This window comes from Alnus glutinosa, chromosome 3 (assembly GCF_958979055.1).
Source record: "Alnus glutinosa chromosome 3, dhAlnGlut1.1, whole genome shotgun sequence".
In the NCBI taxonomy this organism is placed as follows: Eukaryota; Viridiplantae; Streptophyta; class Magnoliopsida; order Fagales; family Betulaceae; genus Alnus; species Alnus glutinosa.
In genome coordinates, this window is record NC_084888.1 from 36,587,201 (window position 1) to 36,610,331 (window position 23,131).

General features: G+C 34.7%; 2 protein-coding genes and 1 pseudogene across 2 annotated transcripts; all 3 read right to left on the bottom strand.

Annotated features, from left to right (window-relative positions):
- Positions 1–975: 975 nt before the first annotated feature.
- Positions 976–12,661, bottom strand: LOC133863426 (LRR receptor-like serine/threonine-protein kinase EFR; annotated as a pseudogene).
- A 92-nt stretch (positions 12,662–12,753) lies between these two features.
- LOC133863427 (probable LRR receptor-like serine/threonine-protein kinase At3g47570) lies at positions 12,754–14,529 on the bottom strand. The gene is made up of 4 exons (XM_062299362.1): positions 14,441–14,529; positions 14,078–14,259; positions 12,869–14,025; positions 12,754–12,789 (listed from the first exon to the last, which is right to left on the bottom strand). The coding sequence occupies exons 1-4, from the start codon at positions 14,527–14,529 to the stop codon at positions 12,754–12,756; spliced, it is 1,464 nt and encodes a 487-aa protein (XP_062155346.1).
- Positions 14,530–14,811: 282 nt separating this feature from the next.
- Positions 14,812–19,813, bottom strand: LOC133863428 (probable LRR receptor-like serine/threonine-protein kinase At3g47570). The gene is made up of 3 exons (XM_062299363.1): positions 17,065–19,813; positions 15,400–15,867; positions 14,812–15,016 (listed from the first exon to the last, which is right to left on the bottom strand). The coding sequence occupies exons 1-2, from the start codon at positions 19,757–19,759 to the stop codon at positions 15,413–15,415; spliced, it is 3,150 nt and encodes a 1,049-aa protein (XP_062155347.1). The 5' UTR covers positions 19,760–19,813; the 3' UTR covers positions 14,812–15,016; positions 15,400–15,412.
- Between the last annotated feature and the right edge of the window lie 3,318 nt (positions 19,814–23,131).

Genomic DNA, 23,131 nt, shown 5'->3' on the forward strand with positions numbered 1-23,131 from the left:
TTCTATGAATTTAATGTTAGAAATAAAACGTTTCGAATTCATCCTTGAAATTCTTAGTTGTAAGCAATATATAATCATACCATCAAGAGTAATAGTGATGATAAGAACAAATACGAGGAAGGCGTCTTGTGAATCAAGGAACGTACTTATAATGACGAAGTTGTTGCGACGAAAGAGCTTGCTAGAGTGGTGCCTCTAAAGAAATTACGCCCCTCTTGAAAATGCTCGATGCCACATTGCCAAGGACAAACCTGAACATGATGCACTGCACGCGTGCAGCTCGAGAAAAGATCCAAATGAAATTTCGTTTCAGGAAATGAAAGTCCTTTGAGGTTGCACAAAGAAAGAGTAAGAAGAATTGGGCTCAGAAAATAATAGCTCCTCACATTATTCTCATATATTTTGGTGCATTATATTACCATATGCTTAAATACATATTTGTAAGAAAAGAAATTGTCTTAAACATGCCGATCAAAACTCGGTTTGATTTATTCCAATAAAATACATATGCGCACAAACAGCCAGGCCAGTGTTCAACATTTCTGTAATATGATCTTTTCTTCACAAAGCTCCGTTTCCCTACAAAAGTAGAAGTGGCGTGTATTTGCCAAGTTGAAAATTTTAGAAAATTCCAAGATACAAAAAACAAAAACAACTTTTATTCTAAAAACATTAGAAAAAAAATAAAATTAAACTAACTTATAAGGTTACCTATGGACTTAAATAAGGGGGCATGGAAACCCTTAGGCGAATATTTTGACCCTAATAAAATCACTGGACACTCTACTTGTACTGGCAGGTCATCTACCTATGAACCTCTTGTGCTTGTGGTTTGAAAAAACTTATTTGGAAACTTTAAGGTTTGAAATTTAAGGCCAAAATACAATACTTATGCTAGACTTTAGTCACTCTATGGATTGTTTATCATTGGTTGAGCTTCAATCAAAATTTGTAGTATCTTACCTTACTTAGTCCTTATCCATGGCTCCCAACCTCTAGTAATGTATTTTTGATTCGATGTAGTTCCCGGGTGACATCCTCCATATTCATTCTTTATTTCGGTGATTCTAATGAACACGCAAGGCTGATATTGAAAACTGAAAGAATGCACTTTTGCACATTAGAATTCATCTGGCTTAGATTCTCAATAAGGACTCTTTCTTCTACTGCCTCAATATTGTAGTTGTAGTGATCTTCTTCTGTTGCCACCGGTAATTCATTCACTTCTCTTGTTAGAAGATTTGGGTCCACAATTTGCACAAATTTTTCTGGCAATGCCATTTTGATAAAGTTATGAAGGTTGAAGCCGTCTTTAAACATTTTGTCAGTGGGTTTCTTTACTGTGAACATTTCCAACACAAATATCCCAAAGCTATAGACATCTCCTTGTGCTGATACCTCACCACCCATTCCATACTCTGCAATTCATATATTTCATGTGCACAATTAACATGATGTATAATGACTTCTAATAGCTGTTTAATATGTAATTTAAAAGAGTCTAAGTATGTTATGAATGGCCGTGCCTAAGGATTTAATATTTAGACGTTACATATTCTTTTAGTCATAGAAAATAATGTGAATAATCGTCTGTATTTAACAATTAGAAATGGCTTCTTGTAAGGCCACATAGAACAGTTGGCTCCAACTAGAATATTTATTGAATGACAACGCAATGAATTATTTTTATACACAAGAAAATATATAAGATTATAGATAATGAATCAGCTATATAATTAAGAATCTCTGAAAGAAAAACTATACATGCCATGTTTAGTTGTATGTTCTCATACTTATGACTGATTCAGGACTTGTTTAATTGTTGTCAAACCCTCCTTTAAGCATGCCCTATTAATCTTTGTCAAAGCCTAAATCTCATATGTACATGCCTAATATTCCCAAGCAATATATACAAAAGGCCAGTTCTCTCTTAAAAAGAAGTAAGTTGTTCCCACCATTTTTACAGTAGGGTTAATTTACACGTTTTCTTTCTTGTTAGCCAACGTATCAATTTGGTATATCTAATTGACAAGCTATAAGAATAAATGTGGAGAGCCTTAAGGAAATAAAATTGACAAGACTAATTAAATGAATATGTAGAGCATTAAAAAGACAGTTGGTGATACTTTCAACTTGACCAAAACCGTGATTTAGAGGATTAAGATCGAAGTAGTTATGTACCTGGAGCAGCATAGCCAATGGTACCCTTTATTCCAACTGTGCTTGTTTGATTTTGAGAAACATCATTTTTTTTAGAGATGATTCTTGCCAAACCAAAATCACTCACTTTAGCAATCATGTCATCATCAAGAAGAACATTGCTTGGCTTTAGATCGCAATGAATGATTGGTGTTTCACAATGATCATGAAGATAATGTATTGCATAAGCTATATCAATCGCAATATTTAGTCTTTGAAGAAGGTTCAAATGTCTTGGCTAATTTTCATTGTGGATATCTTGGTGCAACCAATTGTCTAAGTTTCCATTTTCCATGAATTCGTAAACTAGAGCTTTGAAATCATTGCCATTGTAGTCCACACTGGAACAACAAGTTAAAATCTTAACAAGATTCCGATGCCGTATATTTCTTAACACATTGCATTCAGCTATGAAACTTTTAGAAGCTCCTTTCTCTTGAAGGTTCAATACTTTTACAGCAACCATTCTTTTTTGCTGATCAAGAATTCCTCTATATACAAAACCAAAACCACCGGATCCAATTAAATTGCTAGGAGAAATTCCGTTAGTCGTTTGATAGAGTTCCTTGTATGAAACATTTGAAAGTTGGTTGGTTTTTGGGAGTGTAGAAGATGGTTTTGTTTTTGATTTTATCCTCCTATAAATAACAATAAAGGATGAAAATAGGATGAAAAATAAAACCCCACTAACAACTATGGCTGTCAATTTGAATGCATGGGATTTTCCTTACTTCGTAACTTTGACATCGCATGCTTGCGATTGCAGTTCTGAGATACCTCCACAAAGCTTTTTATTTCCTTTCACTGATATTGCGCTTGCATTTCGAAAGACTCCCTGTAACGATCCACCCCCAATGACACAATACTGTCCGCTTTTGGCTCCCCATATCAGACTTCCCAGGAAGTCACTCATCCTGGGATTGCTCTCGCAACGGCTCGCTTAACTGCGGAGTTCTGATAGGTTCATTGCCATCACGGCTTTAAAACGCGTTGTGTCATATAGGGTGCATTTATACATATAAGCACATCCTCATTCCCAGGCGATGTGGGATGTCACAATCATCCCCCCTTGGGACCCAGCGTCCTCGCTGGCAACCCTCATGGGATCACCCCATTCTTGGCATCCCAGCGAGTGCCCGCCGGCAACCCTCTTGGGCTTATGCACGCTCCCACCATCTCAGGCTGGGCAATAGCTCTGATACCATTTGTAACGATCCACCCCCAATGACACAATACTGTCCGCTTTTGGCTCCCCATATCAGACTTCCCAGGAGGTCACCCATCCTGGGATTGCTCTCGCAGCGGCTCACTTAACTGCGGAGTTCTGATAGGTTCATTGCCATCACGGCTTTAAAACGCGTTGTGTCATATAGGGTGCATTTATACATATAAGCACATCTTCATTCCCAGGCGATGTGGGATGTCACACTCCTTTCGTTGGTACCTCGCCCACCAAATTATTAAAGGAAAGATTCAAATGCAGTAGAACATAAATTTTCTGTAGATCTTTAGGAATTATTCCTGACAAATTGTTTCGTGAAAGATCTACATAGTGAAGGTCTTTCAAAGAAGCCAAAGATGGAGGTAAGTTTCCTTCAAATGAATTACCTTGAACGGAAAGGTTCTGCAAACTCAAACAATCTCCGATGGTTGTAGGAATCTCACCAAACAAATTGTTTTCAGAGACATCCAAATTCAAAATATTTTTCAAATTGCCTACTTCCATAGGTAGGATGCCCGTTAATGAGTTGTGTGATAAGTAGAGTTCTAGTAATTGAGAAGGAAGACTCGTTTTGGGTATGGCTCCGCTAAGGTTATTTCCAAAAATCGATAAGATTTGCAAACTTTTGCAGTTTCCAAAACTTGATGGAATGCTCCCTTCTAATTTGTTTTGATGTAAGAAAAGTTTGACCAATTGAGTGAGGTTGCCTAGAGAGGATGGTATGTACCCCGACAAACTGTTTCCACCCAAAGCCAATCCTTGCAACTTTTGAAACTTCCCAAAACAAGTAGGAATGGTGCCTATAAACAGGTTTTGCGACATGCTAAGGGTACTTAACTTTTGATGAGATTTTCTAATGTTGCAGGAATAATTCCAGATATTTGATTGCCACCAATATATAAACCACTGAGTTGCTTCGACAAATTTCCTATAGAATCAGGTAAACTACCTCCAAAATTGTTATAAAAAAAACCTAGCCTTTCAAGTTTGGTGCAGTTTTCTAAAGATGTTAAGAAATCCAAGTCCTTGGCTGAATTACTTCCAAGATTATTTCCACCAACACCTAGCAACCAGACATTTATTAGGTTTCCTAGATCAGTTGGAACTTGCCCCACAAAATTGTTATAGGAGAGATCAAGTAATTCAAGCTGAGAAGCATTGGATAGTGAAACTGGGATTGGACCAAAGAATTTGTTATTAATGATGTTCAAATTTTGGAGATTAGGAAGAGTTTGGGCTATGTTGGCAGGAAGAGTGCCATTAAGTCGGTTATATCCAACATCAATAGACTTCAAAGTTGATATATTGTAAAGGACATGAGGGATCGTACCAGACAAATTATTGTCCACAACTCCAAAGAAAGATAACCTTTGCAAACGGCCTATTTCATCTGGAATATCTCCCACGAAATTATTAAATTCAAAGTCAAGTACTTCTAGTGAAGAAGCATTTCCCAAAGAAGGCGGGATGCCTCCTATCAAATAATTCTGGAAAACCTGAAGTCCCACAAGCTTCAACAAAGATCCCAGCTCATTAGGAATGTTCCCAGTAAGTTTATTCCTCATCAAACTTATATATTCGAGTTCAGGACAGTTGGTGAAGTTGCTTGGGATTTCCCTGTCAACGAGTTATTGCTAAGACCTAGACGTTGTAGCCGGAACAGAAGAGTGACTTGATGTGGAATTTCGCCGTGTAAGAAGTTGTTTCGGACGTCGACCAACCTAAGAAAGCTGAGATTGCCAATGTAAGGCGATATGGATCCACTTAAGGAACTGCCATATAGGTCCAAGGCCGTAACTCTTTGATGCTTGCGGCCGCATGTAATTCCCTGCCAGATGCAGAAGTGGATGGAATCATTCCAAGAGGTGAAGATGTTAAATGGATCATTGGCTATCAATTCTTTGAATTTGAGCAAAGCCAAACGATCACTCTCGTTTGTTGGAGCGGCAGCAGCAGCAGTGGCATTTCGCAAGCATAATAGGCTTATATAAAAGAGAAGAATCACACCAAGGTATGTAGTGCATAGTGCAAGTAAGTTGCGGCTATGAAGAAGCTTCATTGGAATGAGAAAGGAAGCGGAGTATTTGTGAAACAGGAGAGGCAGAGCAAGATGCAGAGTATTATGAATTTAGAATTTTCAAAGCACTGGTTCTTCGGTACGGTCCTTGGCTGATAGTATATTATACTTTGAATGGACAATTTTTTCAAGGCTTCATCAATAAAAGATTGAAAATGCATATTCAAGAAATTATTACACCCACTTATAGGAAAAAAAAAAAAAACCCAAACAAACAAACAAAAGAAATTACTACAGCCCAACTATACTTATACCTTTAAATTAAGACTCATTGTAACTCGACCCTACAAATTATTAACATATTCCAAGTAACCTCTGTTTCAAATTGGTTGTTATTTTGGATGGAAAACATTACACGTTGTTAGCACGCGCATCTAAGCCCTTTTTGTGTGACTACTTCACTCCTATTTTGTATTAGAATGGTAATTAATTTTCTTTTAAAAAAATAAATTGAAAGAAAAATGAGTTGTTTAATTCAAAACTAACGGCCAAACCTAGTATAGGGTGCAACTTAAAACTTGTTGGTAGTTTATAAGTCCGAATTATAATAGGTCCTAATTTGAAAATGTAAATATAAATAGAGTAGTAAATTGAGGGGAGAAAGTTAAATTTAACCAATGTAAAACTTTGTGTTTAATACTATTGTAAAAACTTGCAGGACTTGAATGTTGGTTGTCAACGTAGGTCTTGAATGCGTCCTCCTCAAATGTGCAATCATGTAGGACTTGAACGACGTTTGTCAAAGTCATCCACTTGAATCCTGTTTGTCAAAGTCATCCACAAATGTGCACTCATGTAAGACTTTTGAATGTTGTTTGTTAAAGTCATCCACAAATATGCAATCTTAGTAGTTATTTACATGTCTCGGTCATGTTGAAATTGTGCATGGGAAGACCTAAAGGTGTCAAATCAATTAAATTGGGCACAATATATATTAAATTGGGCTCGGGCTCTATGAGACGTACTTTGAACTTCACGAATGCGGATCGGAGCGAGAAGCAATTGAAGAGCTCTAATAAATTTTGAAAATTAAAAGTCGACTAAGATTAGTCTCGGTCAAACGAGCTTGATGCATCACAACCCCATACAAAATTTGAGAGCCTCAGTAGAAGGCTCAGGAGAAGTTCGGTGGACCAAGCTAGCTGTTTCAGACACGAACTTAAAAAAAATCTGAGCATGTTATAGCCCTTGAAATGGATGAATATGCTATTTAAGGTGTGCATGAAGTTGGATTTTGTGATGACAATTTGTGGCTATTAGATCAAATGATTTTGGACCGTTAGATATGCCCAAAATCAATATAAATATGACCATTTGATAATTTTCATTGACAAAACAACAATAGCTTCTCTCTTGTCTCATACATATTTCTTTTTGTGTTATTCTTTCCATAAGGGCGTTTCTGTAAAATAAAGACAAGGAGATGGATGTTTGTAAAGTGAAGAAGAAGAGAACACGAAGGTAAGGACTACATTTTGTCTAGTTTTCATTACATATTTTGGTTATAAGATAGAACAATATATAGACTAATAAAGGGGAGCACATCCCATAAATCATGGAGTGAATCTGGAGCAAGCCTAAAACGTTTAGGAGGAAATCAGGGAAACTTGGAGGAGAGGATGCTGTCAGGCGTGAAAGGAGAGCTGTTGTGACACTTGTGTGCTGAGATTAGTGCAGAGGCATGGAGAGCAGTTGAGCGTAAATCAAGGGATGAGGGAGTGCTGCTGTCAAGTGCAGAAAATCAGCTTCTGTTGTGGGCGTGATGGCTGTAGTCAAGAGCATGGATTGTGGACTCAGATTTTATCTTTAACAGTTTCTTGTTACTATAGAAAGTGACAATCTAGAGTAACATTTGTGATTCATTTTATCCTGAGAACTATTTTGCCATTTCCCTTAACACTTAGAAATGAGACAAAATATATTATAACATCGTTGCGATCCAGCCTTCAAATCTCAATTTTATTTTGCCTTTCATAATTTTTCCAATTTTAGAATCACTTATAAAGAAAGCGCAGTATCAACTGGTAAAGAACCAATTAATGCAGGACTTAATTAGCACCCATGAGTACCTTTATAATCTACCAACTTTATGTGAACTATTCATCTTCCTAATATGAAACCAAGACACTACAATAAAGTTTGAAATTGAAGGCCAAAATACAATACTTATGACAAAGTTTAGTCACTCTGGATTTTCTATCATGAGGTAAACTTCTATATCAAAATTTTTAGTACCTTACCTAACTTACTTGGTCCTTATCCATGGCTAGCTCCCAACCTCTAGAAAAGCATTTTTGATCTGAAGAAGTTCCCTCGTGACATCTTTCATATTCATTCTTTCTTTTGGTGATTCTAATGAACAAGCAAGACTGATCTTGAAAATTGAAAGTAGGCACTTTTGCACATTAGAATTCATCTGGCTTAGATTCTCAATAACGACTCCATCTTCAATATCGTAGTTGTAATCATCTTCTTTTGTTGCCACCGGTAGTTTATTCACTTCTCTTGGGAGAAGATTTGGGTCCACAATTTGCACAAGGTTTTTTGGCAATCCCATATTAACAAAGTTACGAAGGTTGAAACCTTCATTAAACATTTTGTCAGTGGGTCTTTTTCCTGTGAACATCTCCAATACAAAAATCCCATAACTATAGGCATCTCCTTGTGCCGATGCCTCAACACCCATTCCGTACTCTGCAATTCATATATTTCAAATGCTGATCAGTTAACATGATATATAATGATTTCTAATAGTTGATTAATAAGTAATTTAAAAGAGTTGGGATTTAATATTTAGAAGTTACGTATGTTATTTAGTCTTAGAAAATAATGTGAATAATCATATGTATTTAACAATTAGAACATGTAATTTGTTTTGGGAAATTGGATAATAAAAGAGGCCAATAATAGTATCTGTTCAACTAATCATTGTCTTTCCTTATGTTTTTTTTCCTTATTTGTTGGACAAATTAAGGAGTAGATAAAGTCCTTCAGACACACATGCTAATTTAATTTACAGAAATAGAGTAAAGGCCTTCCGACTAAAATATTTATTGAATGACAACGCAATGAAGTATTTTTATACACACGAAAATAAATAAGATAATAGATAATAAGAATTTGTTAAAGAAAAACTATGCCATGTTTAGTCGTATGTTCCACTACATTTTCAGTCACGTATAAATACTAGTATAAATTTTACTAGCCAGCTAAAAATGACTTATTTCGATCTATTTTAATTTTTATTCATTCATTTTTTTAAAGCACTCTCATATCAGCTATTTACTATTACTATTCCAATTAAATAATCTTTTTCAAAATAGAGGTTGTGTATGATGCATGAAAAAGAAATAAAAAAAATAAAAAAGAAAGAAAGAGAAAATTTTAATATGTATTTTTTTATTATTATTATTGTTTTGATGAGTGAAACTCAAATCTAACCCTTTTTTTTTTTTTTTAGATTATTGGTTTGAATTATTCTTCTTCTTTAATGTATGTCTCCTCTTTATCGACATTCATTTATAACCCCTAATATTTCATCATTTTTACAATTAAGTACTTAAACTTTAAAAAGTGTCAATTTAAGGTAACTATCTTTTCATTTTTTTTTTTTTCAATTTCAACACTCTATTAGAATTTTTCGTTAAATCTTGTCAAAATTTTCAAAATAACTCTATTTTTTTTATAAAAAAAAAAGAAAAAAAAGAAAAAAAAATGTTGAAAGGATTTAGGTATTGAACAGAATTTAACAGAATACTTCCAAAAATATTATTGAAAGCGACCCATTCAGTTAAAATATGTGCCTAAAATTGACACTAAAAAATACTTCCAAAGCATTCTAACTTTAAAAGAAAAAAAAAAACTAAACTAATATCCGAAAAACTCCAAGAGGAGAAAAGGGGGGGATTATTAATTGCAAAAACTACTAAAAGCGCATCTCACTTAAGAGAAAGATGATCAAATCCCGAAAGAACAGCTAGACTAGTAGCAAGTAAAGCAGCCGAAGCCTCCCCTAAAGAACATCAGGGGACAGAAATTAGATCCTAATCTCAATGAGTTATTCTTTAACAAAAGAGAAATGAAATTATTTTCTCATATTTATGACTGATTCAAGATTTGTTTAATTGTTGTCAAATCCTCCAATATTTATGCATGCCCTATCAATCTCTGTCAAAAGCCTAAATCTCCAATGCAGGGGTGGAGCCAGGGGGGGTCGAGAGGGGGCAAGTGCCCCCTCTCAACTTACAAAAAAATTTCTTACAACTGCTAAAATTTTCTTGGATACCCTGGTTGCCCACCCTAAACCAACCATAAGGGGCATAGATATTACCAGCGGGGGCAAGCAGTAGACAACGCTTCATTGTTTCAATTTGCAGATTTTTTTGTTGTAAATTTTACTGTTTTAGTTTCAGAGTTTATAAGAAAGTTAGGTTTAGAAAAATGTTTCACGAAGAAGAAGATTCAAACGGTGCGTTTAGTGTTTTAGTTGTTCTTAAACGCTCCGTTTCATTAAAAGACACTGACTCGGGGCGACGAAAAATGAGACGCTCCGTTTCAAACTTTCAGTATGAGTAAATTAGTAATATGGGTCCGTCTCAGACGGAAAAAGCTTAAAAAGTTTAAAACTTTTTTTCCTGAGCTGCCCCTGCCCTTTGACTTTTTTGACTTCTTTTTTGTTTTCTGCGTTTTTTTGTCTTAAGGTTTGAAAGTTACCCGGCCAACTATAACTATGATGGGTAAATTTAACAAATTTTTGAAAAGGTGATAATTATGGTAATATACATAAATTATTATTATTTTTTTAAAAAAAAAAAAGAAAAAAGAAAAAAGAAAGAAAGCATGATTTGAGAACTAATTTATGTATTTATTTATTTTGTTATGCTTATAGCTAATTTAAAATATAAATTACATTTAGGTGATAGTTAATTAAATTATTTATGAATTTTGTTAATTATGTTTTTTAATATTTGTAATCAATTTTTTATTTTTGTAGAAACTCTTTTAATCTTGTCCTCATGTGTCAGATATTCTGTCTCCACCACTGTCTTAAGAAAAAAAAAATTTGAGGTTGAAGACGAAACGACAAAGGTGAAAGACAAGACAAGGCAACATTTTTTTTATTTTTTGTTTCTAAGTACAACTCAGCTACTTAAAAAAAAAAAAAAAAAAAAAAAAAAGGTCTACACTACATATTATTTGAGACAACAGCTACGTGGACGGTGTGAGTGGTGTGACTGTTGCGTGTGGCTTTAGAAGTCGTGTGAAATTTTGGACGGATCAGATTTTTTTTTTTTTTTTTTTTTGTAAATGATGGATCAGATCTTGTGACTGGTGGCTTGTAAAAAAAACCCTCTCAACTTTTTTTCTTTTTCTTTTTCTTTTTTTTTTGACTTTTTATAAAATATAAAATAAAATCAACTTTAAAATATTATAATTTTTTCAATTTTTATATCACATCAGCAATTTTTTTTTTACTATTTAAATAAAAAAATCCAATACAATACAAATTTTTTAACTTTTCTAGATAAATTCTTTCAACTTTATATCACATCAATCACATTTTATTATAACTCAAAAAAAAAATTCTCCTCCAATATAAGGGGAAGGGGTTGCCAAACTGGCTCAAATCTTGACATTTTGTGACTTGTGACTTGAAAAAAGAAAAAACACTATTGTTATTTAGAGCCGTGTGTAACTGTACGTACATAATAATTCAATCAAATCTTATCAGAATATTTTATACTTAAAGCTTTGGGCCTTTGGGTAAAACTTCACGCCAGTTTTATTTTCTGTTTTTCTATGTACCTTTTTCATTCAAGTGTTATTTTACAAATCATTGAAAAGTCTGAAATGAGAGAAGTAAAACTGTAGAAGATTTTGTTATGTTCGATTTGTTCTTAAGGTATTTCTTCTAAGTGATCAAAGCATTCAACCATTCAAATAAGCCTTCAAAGTTCAACCGTTCAAATTAATTTTTAAACAAAATTTAGCCTTTTAGTTTCAGGTATGTAATAAACTTTTACATTGATTAAGATTTAAGCTTTTATATTTGAATTGTTCTTTTCAATTTTGATGAATTATTTATTTATTGCGTTAGTTAAAATTTTTAATTAATTTTTGTTCACCTTTAATTTTTTTTTTTATTATTCAATCAAAAAAAAAAAAATTTTGACCCCCCTAACTTAAAATCCTGGCTCCGCTACTTCCTATGTGCCGGATATTCCCGAGCAATACATGCAAAAGACCAATTCTCTCTTGAAAAAATTAAGTTATTCCCACCATTTTCATAGTATGGTTTTCACGTTTTCCTTCTTGTTAGCCGATGTATTTCATATATCTAATTGACATGCTATATATCAAAATAATTAAGCATGGAGAGACTTCAGGAAATAAATTGGACAAGGCTAAAATAAATATGTAGAGCATAGTAGAAAGACACCTAGTGATACTTTTCAACTTGATCAAAATCATGATTTAGATATTTAAGATCGAAGTAGTTATGTACCTGGAGCAGCATAGCCAATAGTACCATTTATTCCAATTGTGCTAGTTTGATTTTGTGAAACATCATTTGTTGTAGAGAGGATCCTTGCCAAACCAAAATCACTTACTTTAGCAATCATGTCATTATCAAGAAGGACATTGCTTGGCTTTAAATCACAATAAATAATTAGTGGTTCACAGTGATCATGAAGATATTGTAATGCAAAAGCTACATCAATCGCAATATTAAGTCTTTGAAGGAGGCTCAAATGTCTTGGATGATTTTCATTATCGATATCTTGGTGCAGCCACTTGTCTAAGTCTCCATTTTCCATGAATTCATAAACTAGAGCTTTGAAATCATTGCCGTTGTAGTCCATGCTGGAGCAACAAGTTAAAATCTTAACGAGATTCCGATGGCGTATATTTTTGAACGCATTGCATTCAGCTATGAAACTCTTCGAAGCTCCTTTCTCTTGAAGGTTCAATACTTTCACGGCAACCGTCCTTTTTTCCAGATCTAAAATTCTTTTATATACAGAGCCAAAACCACCCAATCCAATTAAATTGCTAGGAGAAAATCCGCCGGTCATTTGATAGAGCTCATTGTATGAAACATTTGAAAGTTGGTTAATTTTGGGGAGTGTAGAAGATGATTCTTTTTTTGATTTTCTCCTCCTATAAAGAATAAGAAAGGATGAAAATAGGATGAAAAATAAAACCCCACTAACAACTGTGACCGTCAATTTGAATGAATGAGATTTTCTTTGCTTTATAACTTTGACATCGCATACTTGCAATTGCAGTTCTAGGATACCTCCACAAAGGTTTTTATTACCTATCACAGATATTGCGCTTGCATTTTGAAAGACTCCTTCGGTTGGTACCTCGCCCACCAAATTATTAAAAGAAAGATTCAAATATAATATAACAGAAATGTTCTGTAAATCTTTAGGAATTAATCCCGAGAAATTGTTTCGTGAAAGATCTGCATAGCGAAGGTCTTTCAAGGAAGCCAGTGATGGAGGTAAGTTTCCTTCAAATGAATTACCCTGCAAGTAAAGGTTCTGCAAACTTGAGCAATCTCCAATGGTCGTAGGAATCTCACCAAACAAATGGTTTTCGGAGACATTCAATTCCACAATGCTTTTCAAATTACCTACTTCCATAGGTAGGATGCCCGTTAATGAGTTGTGTGATAAGTAGAGTCCTAGTAATTGGGAAGAAAGAATTGTTTTGGGTATGGCTCCACTAAGGTTATTTTCTGAAATAACTAAGTACTGCAAACGTATGCAGTTTCCCAAACTTGATGGAATGCTTCCTTCCAATTTATTCTTTGATAAGAGAAGTTGGACCAATTGAGTGAGATTGCCTATAGAGGATGGAATGTCTCCTGACAATCTATTTTCATCCAAAGCCAATCCTTGCAACTTTTGAAACTTCCCAAAATAAACAGGAATGGGGCCTGTGAACAGGTTATCCTGCATGACGAGGATATTGAAGTTGATGAGATTCTCTAATGCTGCAGGAACAACTCCAGATATTTTGTTGCGAGCAATATTTAAAGAACTGAGTTGCTCCGACAAATTTCCTATAGAATCAGGTAAACTACCTCCAAAATTGCTATCAGAAAAACCCAGCTTTTCCAGTTTGGTACAGTTTGCCAAAGATGTTAAGAAATCCAAGTCCCCTGCTGAATTGCTTCCAAGATTATTCCCATCAACACCTAGTATCTGGAGATTTGGCAGGTTTCCTAGATCAGTCGGAACTTGTCCCACGAAATTGTTATACACGAGATGAAGTAATTGAAGCCGAGAAGCATTGGATAATGAAACTGGGATTGGACCAGAGAAGTTGTTAATACCAATGGACAAGATACGGAGATTAGGGAGAGTGAGGCCTATGTTGGCTGGAAGAGTGCCATTAAGTCGGTTAGCTCCGGCATAAATGGTCCTCAAAGTTGATATATTGTAAAGGGAATAAGCGAACGTACCAGATATAATATTTTCCACTACTCCAAAGTAATCTAACCTTTGCAAATGGCCTATTTCATCAGGAATATTTCCAACGAAATTATTCAGCGAGAAGTCGAGCACTTGGAGCGAAGAAACATTTCCCCAAAGAAGGTGGGATGCCTCCCGTCAATTGATTTACGGCGACTGCAAGCCATACAAGCCTCTTTAAAGAGCCCAGTTCAACAGGAATATTCGCAATAAGCTTATTCCTTGCAAAGTCAATGACTCTGAGCTCAGGGCAGTAGGTGATATTGGAATTTCCCCTGTTAACAAGTTACAGCTAAGATTGAGATGTTGCAGCCGGAGCAAATGAGTAACTTGTTGTGGGATTCCGCCGTCTAAGAAGTTGTCTGAGAGGTTGACCACCCTAAGAAAGCTGAGGTTGCAGATGTAAGGTGATATGGATCCACCTAAAGTATAGCCAGTTAGGTCCAAGGCCGTAACTCTTTGATGACTGCGGCCGCATGTAACTCCTTGCCAGTTGCAGGAGTTGATAGAATCATTCCAAGAGGTGAAGCTGTTAAATGGGTCATTGGGTATCAATTCTTTGAATTTGACCAAAGCCAAACGATCAGTCTCGTTTCTTTTCTTCCTATCTAATGTCTTGTTGTTTTCCGAAGAGAAGTCTTACAAGTGAAGTCTTATGCCCGGGAAAACAAAACAAACAAAAACAAAACAAAAAACAAACAAAAACAAAAAACAAAAAAAAAAAACAAAACAATAAGAAAGTGATGCATGCTTTAGACCTTGAGGCCGTGACAATATTGTTCAGCCAAGAATTAAAATGTGATAAGAATACCATAACTATTGGGCTCAGAAAATAATAGCTCCTGACATTATTCTCATATATTTTAGTGCATTACCATATTAAATACATGTTTGTAAGAAAAGATATTGTCTTAAACATGCAGATCAAAACTCGGTTTGATTTATTCCAATAAAATACATATGCGCACAAACAGCCAGGCCAGTGCTCAACATTTCTGTAATATGATTTTTTCTTCACAAAGCTCCGTTTTCCTACAAAAGTAGAAGACGAGTATATTTTTCATGTTGGAACATTTAGAAAATTCCAAGATACAAAAAACAAAACAAGTTTTGTTCTGAAAACATTAGAAAAAAAATTAAATTAACTTATAAGATTTAAATAAGGCATTAAGGTGGCAGGGAAACCCTTAGGTGAATATTTTGATCCTAATAAGATCACAGGGCAGTCTAGTTATGCTGACAGGTCATCTGCTATACCTATGAAGCTCCTGTGGTTGTGGTTTTAAAAAAATTATTTGGAAACTTATAAGGTTTGAAATTTAAGGCCAAAATACAATACTTATGACATAATCTAGTCACTCTATGGGTTGTCTATCATTGGCTGAACTTTTAAAGCAAAATTTGGAGTACCTTACCTTACTTTGGTCCTTATCGATGGCTCCCAACCTCTAGAAAAGCATTTTTTATCCGAAGTAGTTCGCTAGTGACATCTTCCATATTCATTCTTTCTTTTGGTGATTCTAATGAACAAGCAAGGCTGATCTTGAAAATTGAAAATAAACACTTTTGCACATTAGAATTCATCTGGTTTAGATTCTCAAGAATGACACTTTCTTCTATTTCCTCAATTTCATTGTGATCATTGTCGTTGTAGCCATCTTCTTCTGGTGCCACAGCTAGTTCATTTACTTCTCTTTTGAAAAGATTTGGGTCTACAATTTGCACAAGTTTTTCTGGCAATCCCATATTAACAAAGTTATGAAGGTTGAAATCGTCTTTAAACATTTTGTTAGTGGGTCTCTTTCCTGTAAACATCTCCAACACAAAAATTCCATAGCTATAGACATCTCCTTGTGCCGATGCCTCACCACCCATTCCGTATTCTGAAATTCATATATTTCATATGCACAATTAATATGATAATGATTTCTAATAGTTGTTTAATACATAATTTAATATATTTGGGATATAATATTTAGAAGTTACATGTCTTATTCAGTCTTAAAAAAATAATATGATAAATAGTCTGTATTTTAAAATTAGAACTGTTGAAAAGTTTTGAGAAATTGGATAATAAAAGAGGCTAGTATTTTTTTTTTTTTTTTTTTTTTTACGGGAAAAAGTGGCTAGTATTAGAATCAGATCAACTAATCATTTGTCTTTCTTAAGTTTTCACTTATTAATTTGTTGGACAAATTAAGGAGTACGTTAAAATTTCAATTTAAATAATTAAATTCAAAATTTTTTATTCGCTTAATCTTTTGGGATAAGTAATGATTTAACACGGTACCAGAACAAAATCTTAATATCGAACCTTATGTCTATAATTTATCTCATATTTCAATTAAAATAGTCCATATAGAATCTGTTAAAGAACAGCTATGCCGTGTTTTTTTTCTTTTCTTTTATTGCTAGATGCCTTTAAAGAGCTAAGAAGAAATTCTCAAAATAATTAAATACAAGTAAAAAGCCATGAAAGTGACAAATAAAAAGTCTTCAACGTTACTACTACAATAACTTCACTTCGTCAAATCAAGTATTGTTTTTTCTTGGGATTATTGGTGTGAATTATTCTTCTTCTTTACTGTTTGTCTCCTCTTTGACCAACATTCATTTTCATATTTTTTTAATAGATAATAGATTTTTTTTATTTATTTATTTGAATTTTCACTCCTTGAGCTTTAGATCCTAATCTCAATGTATTCTTATTTAAAGAAAGAGAAATGGAATTATTTTCTCATATTTATGACTGATTCAAAGACTTGTTTAATAGTTGTCAAAATCCTTCTATATATGCACGCCCTATTCCCGCAATATATAAAAAAGACAAGTTTTCCTGGAAAAAAGTTGTTACCACAATTTTTACAGTAGGTGTTACACGTTTTCCTTCCTGTTAGCCGGCGTATTAATTTGATGTATCTAATAGACATGCTATCAGAATAGGCATGGAAAGCCTTAAGGAAATAAATTCAACTAGGCTAAAATGAATATGTAGAGCATAGTAAAAAGACAGTTAGTGACATTTTTCAACTTGATCAAAATCAGGATTTAGAATATTTAAGATCGAAGTAGTTATGTACCTGGAGCAGCGTAGCCAATAGTACCCTTTATTCCAACCGTGCTAGTTTGATTTTGAGAAACATCATTTGTTTTAGAGAGGATCCTTGCCAAACCAAAATCACTTACTTTAGCAATCATGTCATTATCAAGAAGAATATTGCTTGGCTTTAAATCACAATGAATAATTGGTGGTTCACAGTGATCATGGAGATATTGTAATGCAGAAGCTACATCAATCGCAATATTTAGTCTTTGAAGGAGGCTCAAATGTCTTGGTCGATTTTCATTGTCGATATCCTGGTGCAGCCACTTGTCTAAGTCTCCATTTTCCATAAATTCGTAAACTAGAGCTTTGAAATCATTGCCGTTGTAGTCCACGCTTGAGCAACAAGTTAAAATCTTAACGAGATTCCGATGGCGTATATTTCTAAACGCATTGCATTCAGCTATAAAACTCTTGGTAGCTCCTTTTTGTTGAAGGTTCAATACTTTCACAGCAACCATCTTTTTTTCTTGATCAATTATTCCTTTATATACGGAGCCAAAACTACCGGATCCAATTAAATTTCTAAGAGAAAATTCATTAGTAGTTTGATAGAGCTCCTTGTATGAAACATTAGGAAGTTGGCTGGTTTTTGGGAGTGTAGAAGATGGTTCTTTTTTTGATTTTCTCCTCCTATAAAGGACAATAAAGGATGAAAATAGGATGAAAAATAAAACCCCACCAACAACTATGATTGTTAATTTGAATGCATGAGATTTTCCTTGCTTCATAACTTTGACATCGCATGCTTGCAAGTGCAATTCTGGGACACCTCCGCAAAGATTTTTATTTCCTATCACCGACATTGCGCTTGCATTTCGGAAGAATCCTTCAGTTGGTACCTCGCCCATCAAATTATTAAAAGAAAGATTCAAATATAGTAAAACAGAAACTTCTTGTAAATTTTTAGGAATTAATCCTGAGAAATTGTTTCTTGAAAGATCTGCATAGCGAAGGTCTTTAAAGGTAGCCAGTGATGGAGGTAGGTCTCCTTCAAATGAATTACCTTGCATGTAGAGGTTCTGCAATTTCAAACAATCTCCAATGGTTGTTGGAATCTTACCAAACAAATTGTTTTCAGAGACATCCAAATCCACAATATTTTTCAAATTGCCTATTTCCATAGGTAGGATGCCCGTTAATGAGTTTTGTGACAAGTAGAGTCCAAGTAATTGGGAAGAAAGACTTGTTTTGGCTTCGCTAAGATTATTTTCTGAAATATCTAAGTACTGCAAACTTTTGCAGTTTCCAAAACTTGATGGAATGCTTCCTTTCAATTTGTTCTGAAATAAGTAAAGTTTGACCAATTGAGTGAGGTTACCTATAGAGGATGGTATGCGTCCCGACAATCTGTTTCCATCTAAAGCCAATCCTTGCAGCTTTTGAAACTTCCCAAAATAAGTGGGAATAGTGCCTTTGAACAGGTTTTCCGACATGCTAAGGATACTTAAATTGATGAGATTCTCTAATGCTGCAGGAATAATTCCATATAATTGATTGCCACCAATAAATAAACCACTGAGTTGCTTCGACAAATTTCCTATAGAATTAGGTAAACAACCTCCAAAATTGTTATAAGAAAAATCTAGCCTTTCCAGTTTGGTGCAGTTTTCCAAAGATTTTATGAAATCCAAGTCCTTGACTGCATTATTCTCAAGATTATTTTCACCAACATTTAGTCTCTGGACATTTATCAGGTTTCCTAGATCAGTTGGAACTTGTCCCACTAAATTGTTTCCGGAGAGATCAAGTAATTCAAGCTGGGAAGCATTGGATAGTGAAATTGGGATTGGACCAGAGAATTGATTAGTAGAGATGGACAAAAATTGGAGATTAAGGAGAGTGTGGCCTATGTTGGCCGGAAGAGTGCCATTAAGTCGGTTAACTCCAACATCAACGGTCCTCAAAGTTGATATATTGTAAAGGGCATAAGGGATCTTACCAGACAAATTATTGGCCGCAACTCCGAAGAAAGATAACCTCTGCAAACGGCCTATTTCATCTGGAATATTTCCCACGAAATTATTAAACTCAAAGTCAAGTACTTCGAGTGAAGAAGCATTTCCCAAAGAAGGCGGGATGCCTCCTATCAAATAATTCTGGAAAACCAGAAGTCTCACAAGCTTCAACAAAGATCCCAGCTCATTAGGAATATTCCCAGTAAGTTTATTCCTCGTCAAAATTACATATTTGAGTACAGGACAGTTGGTGAAGTTGCTAGGGATTTTCCCTGTCAACGAGTTATTGCTAAGAACCAGACGTCGTAGCCGGAACAGATGAGTGACTTGATGTGGAATTTTGCCATGTAAGAAGTTGTTTCGGACGTCGACCAACCTAAGAAAGCTGAGGTTGCCAATGTAAGGTGATATGGATCCAATTAAGGAACTGCTCCGTAGGTCCAAGGCCGTAACTCTTTGATGCTTGTGGCCGCATGTAATTCCCTGCCAGTTGCAGAAGTGGATGGAATCATTCCAAGAGGTGAAGATGTTAAATGGGTCATTGGCTATCAATTCTTTGATCTTGAGCAAAGCCAAACGATCACTCTCGTTTGTTGGAGCGGCAGCAGTAGCAGTGGCATTTCGCATGCATTTTAGGCTTCTAGAAAAGAGAAGAATCACACCAAGGTATGTAATGCATAGTGCTAGTAAGTTGCAGCTATGAAGAAGCTTCATTGGAATGGAGAAGGGAAGTGGAGTATTTGTGAAACAGGAGAGGCAGAGCGAGATTCAGAGTATTATGTGTTCATTCTCTTTGTAGGAGTCACTTTAGGGTGCATGAATTTAGAATTGTCAAAGCACAAGTTCTTCGGTCCTTGGCTGATAGTATATTATACTTTGAATGGACAATTTTCTCAAGGCTTCATCAATAAAAAAATTGAAAATGCATATTCAAGAAATTATTACACCCACTTATAGGGAAAAATAAAAAAAAATAAACAAACAAAAGAAATTACTACAGCCCAACTGGACTTATACCTTTAAATTAAGACTTATTGTAATTCGAACCTACAAATTATCAACATATTCCAAGTAACCTCTGTTTCAAATTTGACTATTATTTTGGACGGAAAACATTACACGTTGTTAGCACAGCATCTAAGCCCTTTTTGTGTGACTACTTTGCTCCTATTTTGTATTAGAATGGTAGTTAATTTTTATTTTTATTTTAAAAAAAAAAATGAAGAAAAATTAGTTGTTTAATTCAAAACTAACGGCCAAACCTAATATAGGGTGTAACTTAAAACTTGTTGGTAGTTTATAAGTCTGAGTTATAGTAGGTCCTAATTTGAAAATGTAAGTATAAATAGAGTAGTAAATTAAGGGGAGAAAGTTAAATTTAACCGACGTAAAACTTTGTGTATAATACTATTGTAACCGAGTAATGCTACAAGTCACTCATTTGTCACTCTTGTGTCCCTTTAAGAATTATGTGACTTTTAAAATCACAATTGAACTTGTTATTAATTATTATTGAATTTTGATCGAGTGATGATTTTAAAAGTCACATCATTTTTATAGAGAGAGAGAAAAAAAAAAAAAAAAAAAAACAATTACTAATTGTAACCACATGCAGGACTTTGAATATTGTTTGTCAATGTAGGTCTTGAATGCGTCCTCCACAAATGTGCAATCATGTAGGACTTGAACGATGTTTGTAAAAGTCATCCACTTGAATGCTGTTTGTCAAAGTCATCCACAAATGTGCAATCAGTAAGACTTTGAATGTTGTTTGTTAAAGCCATCCACAAATATGCAATCAAGAATATGGATGGTGCCCAATTTAATTGATATATATATTCAAAATTAAACTGAATCACTACTTAATTTGCGAAACACAGCACTATAGAGTTCTTTAATATGCTAAATTATTTTTCTTTCATGTATTCATTTTAATCTTGGTTAGAGAGAGAGAGAGAGAGAGGTTAAAAAAAGAGGTTCAATGGTTCATGCACCAAAATATACGCATATGTGGAATGATAGAGACAGGAAGCAAAACGACAAAGCTTTAAAAAAAAAGTTAAATAAAGGTGGAGAGCGGGACTTTTTTTTTTTTTTTTTTTTTTTTTTTTTTAAAGGAAGAGAGCGGGAATTAGGTACACGTTGATGTTAACACATTATTCACAAATTTCAAATGTAGTAGTGTACACGGTGATTATAAAAAAGGGACTGATCCTGCTCAATAGGTTGTGCATAATTTGTGCACTATTGGCCAATGTGATCTCATCAGTATAAGTGGTTGTATACAAATTGTGTATAACCAATTGTGCATAGAACATTTTCCATAAAAAAGAAAACCCGACCTTGACTTGGCGAACTTTAGTCGACTTCAGGTCGTCGTCGTGCTTCTTGGAGTCATGATTGTGGAATTTAATTTCTATGAGAAATTAATATAAAAACTTCACTACTGAATAAAAAAACGAGAAAATGTATAAAGTTTATTACTGACCCTCCAATGGCAAGCAAAAGCTCTAGTCTTTCATGCATGGCGTCTCCTCAGTCTCTTCTCCACTTTCCTTGTTGGCCACTCAGCTCCAGAGAATGACCGAAAGGTAAATATCTCTATGGAAGCGATCTTATCATTATCCACTTTATTCACCGCCAAATCATTCTTTTTCATGCATGTGGAATGATTTAAACAGGTTTCATATTTTACTCAAGGTTAAATACTTTTTTCTCTCTAGATATGATATGTTTATAACAGTCTTATAATTTTTGTACAATTCTGACAATTTTTTTTAAAAAAAAAATTAACTATAGGACATGTAGGACTTACAGGTAGGTAAACAAATCCCTTAGTTTTAATAATGAAAAAATATTTTTACACAACACTTACACAACACCCATGTGTCTTTAATAATTTTATTTTTTTTCACTTCAATTTCACTTTCGATCACAGGAAGTACCTCGCTTATGGGCATACCCAAATAGTACCTTCGTTCATTTGTCGTCAAGAAAACTAACGAATTTTCACATCAAACCAATCAGAACTTGACAGGTGTCATATACCGCATTAAAAAAAAAAAACTTAAATTTAAAAATCAAGAAAAAAAATATATAATTAAAAACAATTATTATTATTATTATTATTATTATTATTATTATTATTTTAAAAAAAGAATTGAAGGTGGCTTGAGCTAACCCTTTGGGCCAATGAGGGTGGCCAACTAACCCATTTTAGCCAATGGGGGTGGCTGAGGGCCGGTCTGGGGGTGGACGATCCACCCCCAAGAGGCCAAACCTCGACATTTGTTTTTTTTTCCGTTTTGGCCACTTGCGCTACCCCCTTTTAGCCTAGGCCACCCAAAGAGGCCAAATTCCTACATTTTTTTTTTTGGCTCCTTTGGGGTGGTGTCAACCACATTTTGCCATTTCGGGATGGCCAAACCACTTCCAAAGACCTTTGGGGTGGTTCGACCACTTTTAGACCGGCCCTATGATAGCTTAGCCACCCCCATTATCCCAAAGGACCCTTCAAATCCTTCTTTTTTTTTTTTTTCTTTTTTGGTTTTCAAATTTATGTTTTTTAAGTTGTAATTTTTTTTTGGTTAAATACCTTTTTGTCTCCTGTAGTTTAAAAACTTTATTTTTTGTCCCCTCAGTTTTCATTTTTTTCACAAGTGATACCTGTGTTATGGGAAAAGACGGAGATAGTTCCTCCGTCCATTATTTCGTCCAAAACTGACGGATTTCAACATTAATGACACGTGGCATCATTAAAATTGCGACACGTGACTGCTATATTTTTTTAATTTTTTTTTGAGGATTTTTTTTTTTTTTTTTTGTAAATGTAAGCCAACCCCAAGGCTAGTTTTGGGAGTGGTTTGGCCACCCCCAAGGGACAAAGTGTAATAAAAAATAAAAATAAAAAATAAAAAAAAAGTTTTGGTCTTTTGGGGTGGCTGAACCACCCCCAAATAAAATGGGGGTGGCCGAGCCACCTCCAAGCCAAATGGGGGTGGTTTCGGCCACCCCATTTTGGCCCTTGTAGGTGGCCGGACCACCCCCAAGGGCCATGGGGGTGGTTTAGCCACCCCCATGTGGCCC